The sequence below is a fragment of the Myxocyprinus asiaticus genome, chromosome 12 (genome assembly GCF_019703515.2).
Source record: "Myxocyprinus asiaticus isolate MX2 ecotype Aquarium Trade chromosome 12, UBuf_Myxa_2, whole genome shotgun sequence".
Taxonomy (NCBI): Eukaryota; Metazoa; Chordata; class Actinopteri; order Cypriniformes; family Catostomidae; genus Myxocyprinus; species Myxocyprinus asiaticus.
In genome coordinates this window covers 12,431,376-12,447,188 of record NC_059355.1, presented here as the reverse complement: position 1 = coordinate 12,447,188, position 15,813 = coordinate 12,431,376, and the positions used below count along the sequence as shown (strand labels likewise).

Genomic DNA, 15,813 nt, shown 5'->3' with positions numbered 1-15,813 from the left:
ATTTAAACCTGTGTGTGTCACCTTCTTTGTCTGTAACAAGGCCAAATATTCAAGGGTATGTAAACTTTTGATCAGGGCCATTTGGGTGATTTCAGTTATCATTATGATTTCAAAAGGAGCCAAACAACTATGTGATGATAAATGGCTTCATATGATCACTATCCTTAAATAAAAGATCAAAATCAATGCCAAAATTTCACAATTTCTGCCAGGGTATGCAAACTTTGAGCACAACAGTATATGCATATACAGTGTATATACAGATTTGTTTTTTTATTTTGTATATACTTGATTATCTCATCGGAGCTTAGCAAAGGGTAAATTTACAGTATATATCGCTATGCCCTCCGTTGCAGCACCAAAAATACATTTAAGAAACATGCTATGCTAATCACACTTTGTGTACTTGTATGATTTTGTCCTGTGCATTGGCATGTTGGTTTGAGATTGTGCTAATGTGTTTAATGCACTGGATTTTCTGTGTTTAATTAGCTTTTGGAGGGTAGCAGAGACTCAGACGTGAGGAGGAGGAAGAGGCAAGCTCAGGACGTCCTGCGACCGTACATCGCTGCCAAGTTGGAAGATCTTCCCGAGACCTTTGTGTTAGGAGATGAGAAAACTTACAACGGCTTCTACAACAAACCTCTGCCTGGCCAGCAACAGTATCGCACATTTGTACTAGCAGCACTGAAAGATCGAGACTCAGTGAGTTAAAAACAATCACATACAAACGCGATTCTTATGTGCTGTGATCAGAAAAAAACAGAACTCAGTGCTGTTATCAGTGCTGAGAGATGAGAGATTCAGACAGCTGAGGCCTTCAGAGCTCCCTCAGTTCTTTACTCTAACCCTAAGTCATAATTCAAATATGTTCAAGGATGTTCCTTGAACTTCTTTCATTTGAATATTCATGGAATTAAGATTTTAAATGTTAACTCAAATGAACAAGTACAAAATCAAAGGAGTGGGGAATAATCATATTGCATTTCAATCATTTTATTTGTTTGCTTAATCAAAACTTATGTGGCATTTAAATAGCTGTTATTATGAATTCACAGAGGTTTTAGCTCTTTTAGTCTTATTAATGTTGTTTTATTGTAAATAATTTTGTATGAAGTCACTGTTAGGGTGATAGGTGTTCCCACTTGTCAAGTTAGACCCTGTTCAACACATGTAATTTCATGCGCACATGAACATTCATAGCTGAGGTAAAGTCTTATGCACACATCTGTGGGGAATCATTATTTATTTATTTAATGGCTGACCTAGAATCATAATTTTCTTATGTACTGTATACCATATTTTCCGCAATATGAGTCGTGTTATTTTTTTCATCATCTGAAAGGCCCTGCGACTTATAGTCCGAAGCGACTTATGTACATAATTTATACATAACTGAAGCCAGCTGGTCAAACACAAGCGCACCAAAACGGACGAAAACATCAGTCATAGAGACGGTAGAAGTGTTTTTAAGTTGCCAATTCAGAATATTTTGCCTTGACAAAGTACTTTATGTAACCAGTTTAAATAATTTGTCCATCATAACATTATTGTTATAACAAACACTAGACTGCTGTCAAACGCAACTCCTCACATGCCCACAAAATGAAGTTTCATCACACTCATAGTAAAAACATTAGTTAGTGAACAGCATAATGAATACATTGTAAAGAGGGTTGCAAATATCAGAAATATCCATAGTCGCTAATGTTAATAATTGAATAGAATACAACGGGCACACTATTTTACTCTCAGATTAAAAGCTGTTTATTTGTTCACAGCATAGTATTAAAGATGTTATATACAGATGTGGCTTACTTGTCACATTTCTTTCATGAAACATAAAAAATTATGAGAAACTGTTACACGCGACTACTTTAAGCAAATTCTCTTATTTAAAACAAGTCCAAAAACACAGTGATGTGATGTGTAGATTCTGAGATACTGTAATCTTCACTTTTGCAGCTTGGTTCTGGAAGTATTTTTCCCATACATATTTTCCATAGGGATTTCATAAAAGATTTCTAAGCCATGAACCAAAGTTTGATTTGAATCAAATAATTTCATGAGGGAATGAAATACAGTGCCATAAAGCATTGTGAATGATGCTATCAAATTAAAAATATAATTAAGAAAAAAAAAAAGAAAAAAAAAAAAAAATATATATATATATATATATATATAACTTGTTAATTATGTTGTTAATTATAAGTAATGAAACAATATATTTAAAGTATATAGCAAAATATTTGGACATATACAAATATATAAGTAGGTTGATAGTGTTCATTGATTGCATCATTTGCATTGTGTCATGGGAGTGACCTGTTGCTGCAGAGCTCTTTTGCCATGCCTTGTTTGCCACAATTCTCTGATAGGTGGATTTCCCCCATTAGGATCATGGGTGGTGTAGGTCTTAACCAGAAATTCTGCTATCAAACACGATTTTTTTTAAATGTATTTGAAATTACGCAGATAATGGCTTCAGTATCATATACCATCGATTAATAACCTCGGAGCTCACACTGTGTCTAAAGTTGAGTTTACTAAAAGCAAGGGAGAAGTGGAAGGAGAGCTGGTGAGAGGCCAGTCAGTGTTTGGCTGGCAAACAAACTGGAGAGTGTGAAATTGGATGAAAGAGGCAGCCTGCGAAACTACTGCAGCACTTAAAGAAAAGAAAAACAGATTAGAGGAGGAGAAGATGAAAGAGAAGGAGAAAGAGACAGATAGAGACATCATATGCAGGAGCGCACTAGATCAGGAGAGGGAAACTGAAAGAGAGATGTCGCAGCAGAAGAAAGAGAGTGAAGAACTGAGTGCAAAAGATGAAAAGATAAAGGAGAGTTAAAGACAAATGAAAACAAAGATCCATGCCTTGTGTGCAACTGTGACGTACACACACACACATATGAATATGCATTAGTAAACAGTGGTTGGAGCCAGGCAGAGATGAATTACTCTCACTGTGGGATGTAAATTGATCACTATGAAAGTGTCCCACAGGGCTTTTAGATGCTTCCTCACTCCGCTGTCATGGAAGAAAGATTGCTTCAATACTCAAAAGTTTCTCTCTGACACCTGCTGGAAAGAGAGAAAGAGAGATGTTAGTGGAGATAATAGCTTAGCAGTTAAAGGGATGGTTCTCCCAAAAATCTAAATTCTGTCATCATTTACTCACCCTTATTTTTGGTTATGTTAAATCGAATATGCCTTCTACTCTGAGGTCTTTAGAGGTCTGTTATATTGGTCTTTATATAACTCACCTGGTTCCTCCCAGCAGTCTGAGCAAACAGTAAATTTGGAGGAACATTGAGAGTCCTTGTTTGTGCGGAGCTACCGTAATGCCTTTCATGATTTCTGGGCAGTGAGGGGTACTTTGGTTCATGCTGTTGTTTCCGGAGGGAATGCAGAAGGTGTTGTGCTGATGGGATTTGTTTATGATGCTTTATCCTCCACTTCTCAGCAGGATGGAAAAAGTTTCTCATCCCTCAACCTTTTCTCTTGCTGTCTTCTTGTTTCCATCCCTCTCTCTCCACCACACCCTGCTGTGGTGTCTTAAAGGTGTTATTAAGATGATTACTTTCCAGCGTTTGTTGAAGAAGACCAACTTCTGTGTTTCTTTGAAGATTTGAAGGGCTTCCTCTGATCCACTCATATGTTATCACTAGATGTCATTAAACATAACATTTAGACCCAGTTATACTGTAGAATACACACTACGTTTAGGTACAGGTGATATGCAGTTGACATGCCACCCAGCACCTATTGGGTCCTATCTCATTAAAAACAGATCTATATACTAAGGGGACGCCTCTTTCACAAAATTCACTTGTTAACCATTTTAAAGGGGTCCTATTTAATACTTTTCTAGTACTTTCATTTTGACCCTCGAAGTCTTCTTCTTGCCTTCAAGATTTCTGTATGTAAATTACCTCTCTTTTGATTGGCTTTTCAAAACACATCTGTCAAGTTCATAGAAATGTAATCTTTGTGTCCATGTTTATTTTATACATTTTGAAAAAACATTAAAACATAATTATTAAAGTTAAAACATAATTTATTTAATTACAAAAATGTCAAGTGGTGAAATGATCAAGTAAATCAATTATAAGAATTTATATACAGTCCTTGCTCTTTGAATAGATGTGATTGTACGCAACTTAATCTTTAATTAAAAAAGCTTTAAAACATTTTTCACAAAGTCCTTCTGACCTGAACAAAATGTACCTTTTCATAAAATTATCAAAATATCAGATTTTTTTAAACACTCACACACAGTCTTGAGGGTCTAAAGGAGTCCTCTCTGTTTTGTTTTTTGTTTTTGGTTTTTGGTTTACAATTACTAATTATTATTAGTAATAATAATAATTACTATTATTATTTACATATGACAACAGAATGCAACAGAACCTGTATGTTGGTTACACCTCCTGACTTTGATTTGGTGAACAAAAGTGTTTTAAAATATAAATAATATTTGAAAACAAGATTGTTTAACTGCCTATTTTTGAAGAGATAATAATTAAAAATTATTCCAAACTTATTATGCCAACATTTCTTTTGTAAAGAATTTCAGCTTTTAATAAGATTTTTTTATTTATTTATTTATTTTGTTTAACCACCTGCAGATGGTTACACCACTTTAATCCACCCAAAATATCAAAATGATTTTAAACTCTTTTGAAAAAAAAAAAGAAATTGAAAATATGTTCATTATAGTAGAGGTATGTTCAAGTAAATTCAAAATGTTATTGACCCAAATACTAAATAAGTGTTGATGTGTAAACAGCCCCAGATGTGTAAACTGGTTACTGCCAGTTTTGCTACATGGTAACTTAGTTTCAAAAATATCTTTGTTTAGATTTCTACATAGCAAATTAAACTTTTTATTTTAAATGAGCAAGCAAAATTGAGTTTTACATGATGTGACCCTGTGTATTTTGCCGTAGCGTTGTTTTAAATCAGCAGAAGAACATAAACTTGCCCCTCACTCCTGTTGTCTGCATATTTTAATGATGTCCGATGACAAAAAAAGGCAGAAAAGATCTGAATAAAAGCTGTCTGCTTCGTATTTACCTGGTATTAGGCGCATGATGCCCCACTCCTGTTGGTGAAATGACAACACCCATTGAAATTATGTTGGTGACGACTAACTAGTTCATCAACTTTGAACTAGTGCCACCACAAAAATTAAGATTTAGACAACTTTACAGGTCAAATAAATGTTTTTTTTTTCACTGAATAATTTATGTAAGTGCTTTAACAAAAATATGAGCAAAATATTTTGGCTTTTAAACCCTTCAAATGCTGGCACTCTTTACTTCCATCGTAAGTGCCTTACTCTAAACCTGTTATTCAACCTTTCAACCTTTTGAAATTTACTATAACTACATTTTTGCAGACTGACTTTCACGTGCCACATTCTACGTGTTGTTGCAGTTTCATGGTGAAATGAACATTAGAGGTGCTACAACAACTGTGCGTTTTATCCACTTTAACACAAATTACGAGTACAACGGCTGATTATGACTTTATAAAAACTTATTTTTTGCACTTTTATTCACACATTGCTATGTTATAATATAAAAACACTTTTTCTATAACACATCATTTGAAAAACACTTACATTTAAATGCTTGAATTACAGACTCACCTACATTAACACACTTATTAGCTTGCACGGTAAAACACCTGATAGAGCGTTGGAATTTTGAACTCAGAAGTCCGGGGTTCAAGACCAGCCAAAAACACAAGCTGACACATGAAACGAAAATGTAATAGAAGTGACACGATATGACTTGGTCAGTTCAGAAAATGTGCTCTTAATGTTGCTGTTTTTATAACACTATTGGTTAGGTTTAGGGTAAAGATGTCTAATTTGATTTTGCAAAAATGTTGCTATGATCACGTAATTTTCCTGAGATCAGGTTGCTGATTGTTGCTGTCCAATGAGCTTACCTTGTATTTAACACGGAACGTTCCTTTAAGAGATATCTGTGTATACATATATATATACAACACAAGTAAGATATACTGCAATAATTTTTATTATTCTTGAGCTAGATTTAAATGTGTCCCTTTTGATTGATTCATTTGCAGATGTTTACGGTGAGTCCATACTCTGATCCCATGATGGTGAAGCTCCACAGTGGGATGTCTCGTCATGTGGAAGACCCAGAGATGCTGTGGGTGATGGGACCTGTGCTGGCTGTCGTTCTGATCATCATCATCGTCATCGCCATCCTGTTCTTCAAGAGGTACATCAGAGAAACCGCTTCCTTTTTATATAGATGCACAAGGAATTTAACTGTCTACTTTCCCAGAAAAATATCAAATGTTTCAGGTTTTGCAGGAGTGGTCAAATTCCTTGTTGTTTTCAAGCGAGTCTACTGTGTTTCTTCTTGTCAGTCTCATCAGACCAGACCATAGACATTGCTGACTCACTGTACAAGTCGAAAATCTGAAAAAGTAATTTAATTTCAGTCAAGGAATCCTTTTTTAGTGTAACTCAAGTGTGTATATGACAGTCAGCAACTTAACAGTGTCCTTAGGAAAGTCTTTTTTAATACAGAACTTTAATGAGTAAATTGTATTATATTTATTGAACTAGACATCTGAAATGTTATTTTCCCTCACCCAAATCTCCAATGAAAATCCAACAAATTGAGAAAGTAATTATAGTTGACCTACCGAAATATACTGTGAAGTTATGTAAAAGCTGAAGATAAAAATTTACCCTTCAATTATAACCAAATCTTTCTTATTGAAAAATGTTGGAGAATAATATATCCAAGGTTCATGCTAGAAGCCTATTGAGTGAAAAGAGAGCTCGTTTTCCAATTGTCAGAACAGAACTTTAGCTCATTAGTAGACATGGCATTTCCACATTAAAAACTGATGCTCAGTATTTCTGTCAGAAATTGCTCTACACACATTTTCTTTGCAGTTTTCTTTCTTTGACATTCTCTGTCTCTGACATCCCCCCCCCCCCCCTTCCCTCCTTTTCTGTGGGATGCAGCAAACAGGAGAGGTGCGTATTGAGCAATTCTATTCATTCTCTTTGATCCAGTAATTCAAGTTTATCTGTGCTTGTGTTTAATGACAGAAAATCAGTTTCATTGAACTCAGATCATTGCTATTGCTACTAACAGATACAAACACACAGAGGAATTATCTTATGTTTGTTCACATCCACCTGAACTGTGTGTGTTCATATGCTCATGTTTGATGTCATTTCCTGTCTGCACAGGAAGCGCACTTCTCCCTCAGCTAAAGATCAGCACTCAGCTGGAGTTAAAGATCACTTACTGGCCCGTTCCTCCGACCCAGTGGAAATGAGGAGACTTAACTATCAGACACAAGGTACAACACCATACACACATTAACATTATACATAGGCACAAACATATCACACATTTCAAACATACTCATTTACACAACACAGGAAACACAAGCATGACTGGTAATGAGGATGTATTATGTTTTAAATGCTTGTGTGCTGGTGTCTAGTTTAAAAAGAAAGATCTCGTGGTCAACCGGCTTTACTAGGAATATAAACGTTGGCCACCTAATTTTACTGTTGAACAGCATGGTTAGAGAAGAAGTTTTATTTTATTTAAAGGAAATTAAGCCTATTTTAAGGACAATTAAGATGGGATTATTATTAATTTCTTAACAATTGAGCACATTTTACCCCAAAATTGTAATGACTGCAATATATAAAAAATATGTATATTAGCATTACTGTTATATTTAGTAGGTGCTTTTGACTTTCTTTGTAATTCTTTATTTATTTATTTTTTTTGTGACATTCGTTAAATTCTCAGTACTGTAATGTAATGATTAATTTTTTTAATTAAGATAAATTAAAAGCAGTACAACTACCATAATGTAATAATACTTTACAATTTAAATAATATTAATAATTTATAAGTAATATAAACAATGTTGTTATCTTTATAATTTAGAAAATAATTAATAGAATATTTTAATATTTTATAATTATTAATAAAATATTGATTTTTATTTAATAAAATAAATTATTTATTAAATTTGTTTTTTTATTTTGTATATACTTATATATATATTTAAAAAATTCCAATAACAAGAATTTAGCAGAAAATGTGCTTAAATGTTACAATGAAAAAATCTTAATGGTCTGTAAATTGCTTTTTTAAATTGCAAAATAAAGTTTCTTATTTCTTTCCTTTGATTTTGGGGTAAAATATGATCTGGACAGGATTTGTGCAGACCAGCATGTAAGTTTCTACAAAATAAATTAGGTTTTGGGTTGTTTGGATGGAGATGTCAGAAAGAGAAAACTGATTGCTGGATTTATGGATGTAAAGTTAAACAGATGCTTCAGTGTGAAGACAAAACAGATCAGACACAGACACAGATCCTCAGTGTCAGGTGAAGGACACACCAAAGAGTAGAACCTGCCAGCTAATCTCAAACACGCACACACATAGATGCTGTACTATCAGATCATATTCCTCCATTCTGTTCAGACTGAGCTTTGAACTTTGAGCTTTGAAAAAATTAAACAGAATGATTCACAGGAGAAAATCTATATCTTTCTTCCTCCAATCCATCCATATTTTCCACTTTGTACCTCTCTCTGTCTGTCTCTCTTTCTATTTATCTCTCCTTCTCAAGGGATATTTCTGAACGCACAGACATTTTGATGACTTCAATAAGAATCTGCTTTTGTTCAGTTGCAAAGTGACTCATGTTCTTGTGTCAGATTGTTCCGCTGTGAGCACACAGTCCACAGATACAAGATGTTTCCATTGGCAAAACTAGGAGAAATATTCATGCCAACTTCCCTGCCATGAAAACTGATTTTCTTTGCCTGGGAAATCTTAATATGAGGAACTGGGGAACCAGACAACCAGTGTTGTTTTTTATTATTTACTTGTAAAAGTTCAGAAATTGTGTCTCAAAAAGCTTCAGGACACTTTGAAAAATGGAAGAATAAAAAGAATCTCTTACCTTTAGAGTTTTTAATGTTCATGTTTGCCTTCTTTTCAGGGAAACATGAAAGTAAGAATGTTTGAAAAGATATCCTTGACAGATAGCAAATGCATTCTAGTTTATACTTTAGGCCTCTTACTCATAGTAACAGTAAATAATGCAATACACAAACGTGCCATTTCAACCTCCTGTTGTGTTGACATATGCTCAAATCCAAACAACCTTGATTTCTGAGCCAGAGAGCTTTCATGTGAACCAGAGGATGACAAAGTGCCATTCAGATGTAGAGTTCCGATCCTTTGGAAGGGTGATGTGGGCCAAAGAAACTGAGAGAATGGGGTAGAATGAAGCAGAGTTGCCCCTCTAACAGTCATTTATTTTGTTCATTCTCAGGTGTTTCTTTAACTTTGGGCACTTTTAGCACTGAGAACTTCTATAAAGTAAAGTTTTGTTTAAAAAAAAATAAAACATTAAATAAAATGTCATACTCCTTTGCATTGCTTAGGCTAATGTCATAGCTAACACTTTATGCATCCTAAATAAACACAATTAAATAATATTTTCACACTTTTTGCGTAATTTGGCAAAATTACATCATAATTGAAAATGATGCCCAATAAAAATTTCAAGTGGTATTTATATTGATTTTTCTTTGTTTTCTTTGAACATCACTTGTCTCATATTTCTTTTCAAGCATGCTCTTCACTGACACTTTTGTCTACTTGGTTAACAAGTACACTAACTATATATATATATATATATATATATATATATATATACAGGTGCATCTCAATAAATTAGAATGTCGTGGAAAAGTTCATTTATTTCAGTAATTCAACTCAAATTGTGAAACTCGTGTATTAAATAAATTCAGTGCACAAAGACTGAAGTAGTTTAAGTCTTTGGTTCTTTTAATTGTGATGATTTTGGCTCACATTTAACAAAAACCCACCAATTCACTATCTCAAAAAATTAGAATACATCATAAGACCAATAAAAAAAAAACATTTTTTGTGAATTGTTGGCCTTCTGGAAAGTATGTTCATTTACTGTATATGTACTCAATACTTGGTAGGGGCTCCTTTTGCTTTAATTACTGCCTCAATTCGGCGTGGCATGGAGGTGATCAGTTTGTGGCACTGCTGAGGTGGTATGGAAGCCCAGGTTTCTTTGACAGTGGCCTTCAGCTCATCTGCATTTTTTGGTCTCTTGTTTCTCATTTTCCTCTTGACAATACCCCATAGATTCTCTATGGGGTTCAGGTCTGGTGAGTTTGCTGGCCAGTCAAGCACACCAACACCATGGTCATTTAACCAACTTTTGGTGCTTTTGGCAGTGTGGGCAGGTGCCAAATCCTGCTGGAAAATGAAATCAGCATCTTTCAGCAAAAGGAAGCATGAAGTGCTCCAAAATTTCTTGGTAAACAGGTGCAGTGACTTTGGTTTTCAAAAAACACAATGGACCAACACCAGCAGATGACATTGCACCCCAAATCATCACAGACTGTGGAAACTTAACACTGGACGTCAAGCAACTTGGGCTATGAGCTTCTCCACCCTTCCTCCAGACTCTAGGACCTTGGTTTCCAAATGAAATACAAAACTTGCTCTCATCTGAAAAGAGGACTTTGGACCACTGGGCAACAGTCCAGTTCTTCTTCTCCTTAGCCCAGGTAAGACGCCTCTGACGTTGTCTGTGGTTCAGGAGTGGCTTAACAAGAGGAATACGACAACTGTAGCCAAATTCCTTGACACGTCTGTGTGTGGTGGCTCTTGATGCCTTGACCCCAGCCTCAGTCCATTCCTTGTGAAGTTCACCCAAATTCTTGAATCGATTTTGCTTGACAATCCTCATATGGCTGCGGTTCTCTCGGTTGGTTGTGCATCTTTTTCTTCCACACTTTTTCCTTCCACTCAACTTTCTGTTAACATGCTTGGATACAGCACTCTGTGAACAGCCACCTTCTTTGGCAATGAATGTTTGTGGCTTACCCTCCTTGTGAAGGGTGTCAATGATTGTCTTCTGGACAACTGTCAGATCAGCAGTCTTCCCCATGATTGTGTAGCCTAGTGAATCAAACTAAGAGACCATTTTGAAGGCTCAGGAAACCTTTGCAGGTGTTTTGAGTTGATTAGCTGATTGGCATGTCACCATATTCTAATTTTTTGAGATAGTGAATTGGTGGGTTTTTGTTAAATGTGAGCCAAAATCATCACAATTAAAAGAACCAAAAACTTAAACTACTTCAGTCTGTGTGCACTTAATTTATTTAATACACGAGTTTCACAATTTGAGTTGAATTACTGAAATAAATGAACTTTTCCACGACATTCTAATTTATTGAGATGCACCTGTGTATATATATATACACTATATTGCCAAAAGTATTCGCTCACCCATCCAATTAATTGAATTCAGGTGTTCCAATCACTTCCATGGCCACAGGTGTATAAAATGAAGCACCTAGGCATGCAGACTGCTTCTACAAACATTTGTGAAAGAATGGGCCGCTCTCAGGAGCTCAGTGAATTCCAGCGTGGTACTGTGATAGGATGCCACCTGTGCAACAAGTCCAGTCGTGAAATATCCTTGCTACTAAATATTCCACAGTCAACTGTCAGTGGTATTATAACAAAGTGGAAGCGATTGGGAATGACAGCAACTCAGCCACGAAGTGGTAGGCCACGTAAAATGACAGAGCGGGGTCAGCGGATGCTGAGGCGCATAGTGCGCAGAGGTCGCCAACTTTCTGCAGAGTCAATCGCTACAGACCTCCAAAGTTCATGTGGCCTTCAGATTAGCTCAAGAACAGTGCGTAGAGAGCTTCATGGAAAGGGTTTCCATGGCCGAGCAGCTGCATCCAAGCCATACATCACCAAGTCAATGCAAAGCGTCGGATGCAGTGGTGTAAAGCACGCCGCCACTGGACTCTAGAGCAGTGGAGACGCGTTCTCTGGAGTGACGAATCACACTTCTCCATCTGGCAATCTGATGGACGATTCTGGGTTTGGTGGTTGCCAGGAGAACGGTACTTGTCTGACTGCATTGTGCCAACTGTGAAGTTTGGTGGAGGGGGGATTATGGTGTGGGGTTGTTTTTTAGGAGCTGGGCTTGGCCCCTTAGTTCCAGTGAAAGGAACTCTGAATGGTTCAGCATACCAAGAGATTTTGGACAATTCCATGCTCCCAGCTTTGTGGGAACAGTTTGGGGATGGCCCCTTCCTGTTCCAACATGACTGCGCACCAGTGCACAAAGCAGGGTCCATAAAGACATGGATGAGCGAGTTTGGTGTGGAACTTGACTGGCCTGCACAGAGTCCTGACCTCAACCCGATAGAGCACCTTTGGGATGAATTAGAGTGAAGACTGCGAGCCAGGCCTTCTCGTCCAACATCAGTGTCTGACCTCACAAATGCGCTTCTGGAAGAATGGTCAAAAATTCCCATAAACACACTCCTAAACCTTGTGGAAAGCCTTCCCAGAAGAGTTGAAGCTGTTATAGCTGCAAAGGGAGGGCTGACGTCATATTAAACCCTATGTATTAAGAATTGGATGTCACTTAAGTTCATATGCGTCTAAAGGCAGATGAGCGAATACTTTTGGCAATATAGTGTGTATATATATATATATATATATATATATGTATATGATTTCAATACATTTCTCAAAAACTGTCCCACAGTTGTGGCGTCATTTACATCACACCAAACAATTTCAAATAATGGAATCTCCTCTCCTGTTCTCTCCTCTATAAACGACAGATATCACAGTCCCTCCTCATTTTCTCTCTGCAGGTACAAGTGCCTTTAGCTGCCCCAACACTACAAGTTAGTTTCACTCTTGTTTTGCTGTATGATCTTTGATTACCTCCCCACCTCCCTCCCACTTGTCCATCAAGACCACTCCACCACACTGGCTGCTCTCAGCTTCACCATCTCTCATGTCCTCTCCACAGGCTGTCTGTCTAAAAACATGCTAAAGCATTCCTTACAGAAGATAAGGACTGTGGGGAACATAATAAACGTTGTTTGTTTGTTTTATCAGAAATATGTGGTCAGGTCATTGTCCTTCTGTGCACAATGTCATTAACATGCCAATATGGTTGTATCAGGACAGCTTATGCCACCTTGACCAGCCAATGAGCATGTCCATTCACTGCTGACATCACTTCTGCTAGTCTTAGCACATAGCATGGTGCATCAAGCTTTGTGCTCTCTCTCTTTTGCCTTCAATCTCTCTCTTTTTCATGCTACCTCACTGCACAAACATTTCTGTGAGTATACCTATTTTCAGAAAATGTAAAACTGTGTGAGCCAAACTGTGTTTGTTCCTCACAATTCAGCCAACCAAAACAAAACAAGCTGATAAATATATATGTTATCGATTCATTCTCTCTTTTTTTCCCTGCAGGAATGCGGGAACACCCTCCAGTTTCTGTCTGTGCTTTGGCTGACCACATCGAGCAGCTAAAAGCCAATGATGGCCTGCGCTTCTCACAGGAATATGAGGTAGAGCCCAACCGATATGGGATTTTTGAGACCGATACCAATTTTAGAGAGGGAAAAGTCAACAATTACCGAAATGGTGGCCGATATATAATACATTTTTAGCTGGAATGACAACAGACCTTTTCTATGTGGATTTTTCACCGATTTTGCACAGATATGACTATGCAAAGTTACTCTTTCTTAAGAGCTGGGCTTCTTTCTTAAACAGGTATTTTTATGAAAGAATATTTGACATTATTATTATACATTGTCAACAAATTCTAGAAATGAACACAGAAAATAAACAATAAATAAAAATACAATAAATAGCTTAATAAACATCAGTACTGTATGTTTAGTATGTCAATTGCTGACCATTTAAATAAAGAATAAATAAAAATAAAACAAATAGCTAAATAAACATCAGTACTGTATGTTTAGTATCAGTCAAATGCTGACCGTTTAAATAAAGAATAAATAAAAATAAAATAAATAACTAAATAAACATCAGTTATGTTTAGTATCAGTCAAATGCTGACCATTAAAATAAAGAATAAATAAAAATAAAATAAAAAACTAAATAAACATCAGTAGTTTAGTATCAGTCAAATGCTGCCCATTAAAATAAAGAATAAATAAATAGCTAAATAAACATCAGTATTACTCTTAAGTATCAGTCATATGCTGACTCTATTAATACTGCTGAGTCAAGATAAACAGATAAGCAGCGGTGTTACACCGTATTCAGTTCAGGGGAAACTTTCAACGGTGGAAAACGTCCTGGTTACTTGCGTAACCTCCGTTCCCTGATGGAGGGAATGAGACATTGTGTCGATGTAGTGACACTAGGGGTCACTCTTGGGAGCCCGAAACACCTCTGGTCTTTGATAAAAGGCCAATGAAAATTGGCGAGTGGTATTTGCATGCCACTCCCCCGGATATACGGGTATAAAAGGAGCTGGTACGCAACCACTCATTCAGGTTTTATGCTGAGGAGCCGAGACAAGGTCCGGCTATTTCAGCGGGTAGTTCAGCGTTGTGGCAGGAGGGACACAATGTCTCGTTCCCTCCATCAGGGAATGGAGGTTACGCAAGTAACCAGGACGTTCCCTATCTGTCACTCACTCGACGTTGTGTCGATGTAGTGACACTAGGGGTCCCTGTATACGAAACGCCACAACTGTCTGAACTGTGTTACGTGAACTGGCAGTGTGTGATGGGCAGACCACTGTGTGCCTCATAGCCAGCGCACCAGGCCGACACGTAACCTCCCCCAACATAGTTATGAGCGTCGAACGGCCCTTTGGGGACAAGTCGACTACCCAAAGATAGAAACAGGCTAACTCAGTCGTGGCCTCTTTTCCCTTTCTTTTTCCACTCCCTAAAAAGGAAGGGGGATTATCCGACTGGGATGCCAGGTCTAGTCGGGGGGTGTCCCTCCCAAGGGGAGGACACCACAGAGACCACACCTCGCCCAAGAGAGAGGGGGGATATTTAAGTGGAAAAAATACATCACATGGTCTTGCCGACCATGTGGAGAGTCTCATGGTAGATCCTACCCAACGGGGGAGGAGTTACTACAAACATGGAGACTGTGGCAGAGGGGCTCTGCCCAAGAAAGACACAGTTTGTCAACAGGGAAACGAATTAGCAGAAGATATACATCGCATGGGGTTACCTTACAGGGAACAACCACATGCGGAGCACCTACCCCAGAACAGGGCTCTTAGTTAGCATGTGTACTGGGCCGGAAAAAGTTTCAGTGGAACCGCTATTTTCTGTTTGAACGCCTTCAAACAGGCCAGCACCGACTGGGCACGCTGTCAAAGATACTGAGTCCAACTCCAAACCGAGGAAAGAGATACTCTGAACCGGGAGGAGCTTGCTCTTTTCCCAGTTGACCCGAAGCCCTAGTCGGCTGAGGTGTGAGAGCACCAAGTCCAAGCCAGTCATCGAGATAGTTGAGAATGCAAATGCCCACTTCCCTTAGCGGGGCAAGGGCTGCCTCTGCGACCTTTGTGAAGATACGAGGAGACAAGGACAGGCCAAAAGGGAGGACCTTGTACTGATACACCTGACCCTCGAATGCAAACCGCAGGAAGGGTCTGTGTCAAGGTAGAATCGAGACGTGGAAGTATGCGTCCTTCAGGAACCAATCTTGATGCCGTACACTCACCAGAATGTGTTTTTGCATCAGCATCTTGAATGGGAGTCTGTGTAAAGCCCGGTTCAGTACTCGCAGGTCCAAGATTGGCCGCAACCCACCACCTTTTTTAGGTACGATGAAGTAGGTGCTGTAAAAAGCCCTTCCGTAGGAGTGTAGCGATCTCCGTGCGCAAGGTAGCAGCATT

The 15,813-nt window shown here is 37.7% G+C and overlaps 1 protein-coding gene across 3 annotated transcripts in view; it reads left to right on the top strand.

The window, feature by feature from the left end:
* Nucleotides 1-15,813, top strand: part of ptprfa (protein tyrosine phosphatase receptor type Fa) — a 516,187-nt gene that overhangs the window by 404,615 nt on the left and 95,759 nt on the right. For 2 of the 3 annotated variants that reach the window (XM_051711353.1, XM_051711351.1), the window contains 5 exons: nt 493-705; nt 6,100-6,257; nt 7,250-7,362; nt 12,770-12,802; nt 13,386-13,483. In XM_051711353.1, the coding sequence (XP_051567313.1) occupies nt 493-705; nt 6,100-6,257; nt 7,250-7,362; nt 12,770-12,802; nt 13,386-13,483 (615 nt within the window). The remainder of the gene's footprint in view (nt 1-492; nt 706-6,099; nt 6,258-7,249; nt 7,363-12,769; nt 12,803-13,385; nt 13,484-15,813) is intronic. The other variant, XM_051711352.1, reaches the window with a different exon arrangement.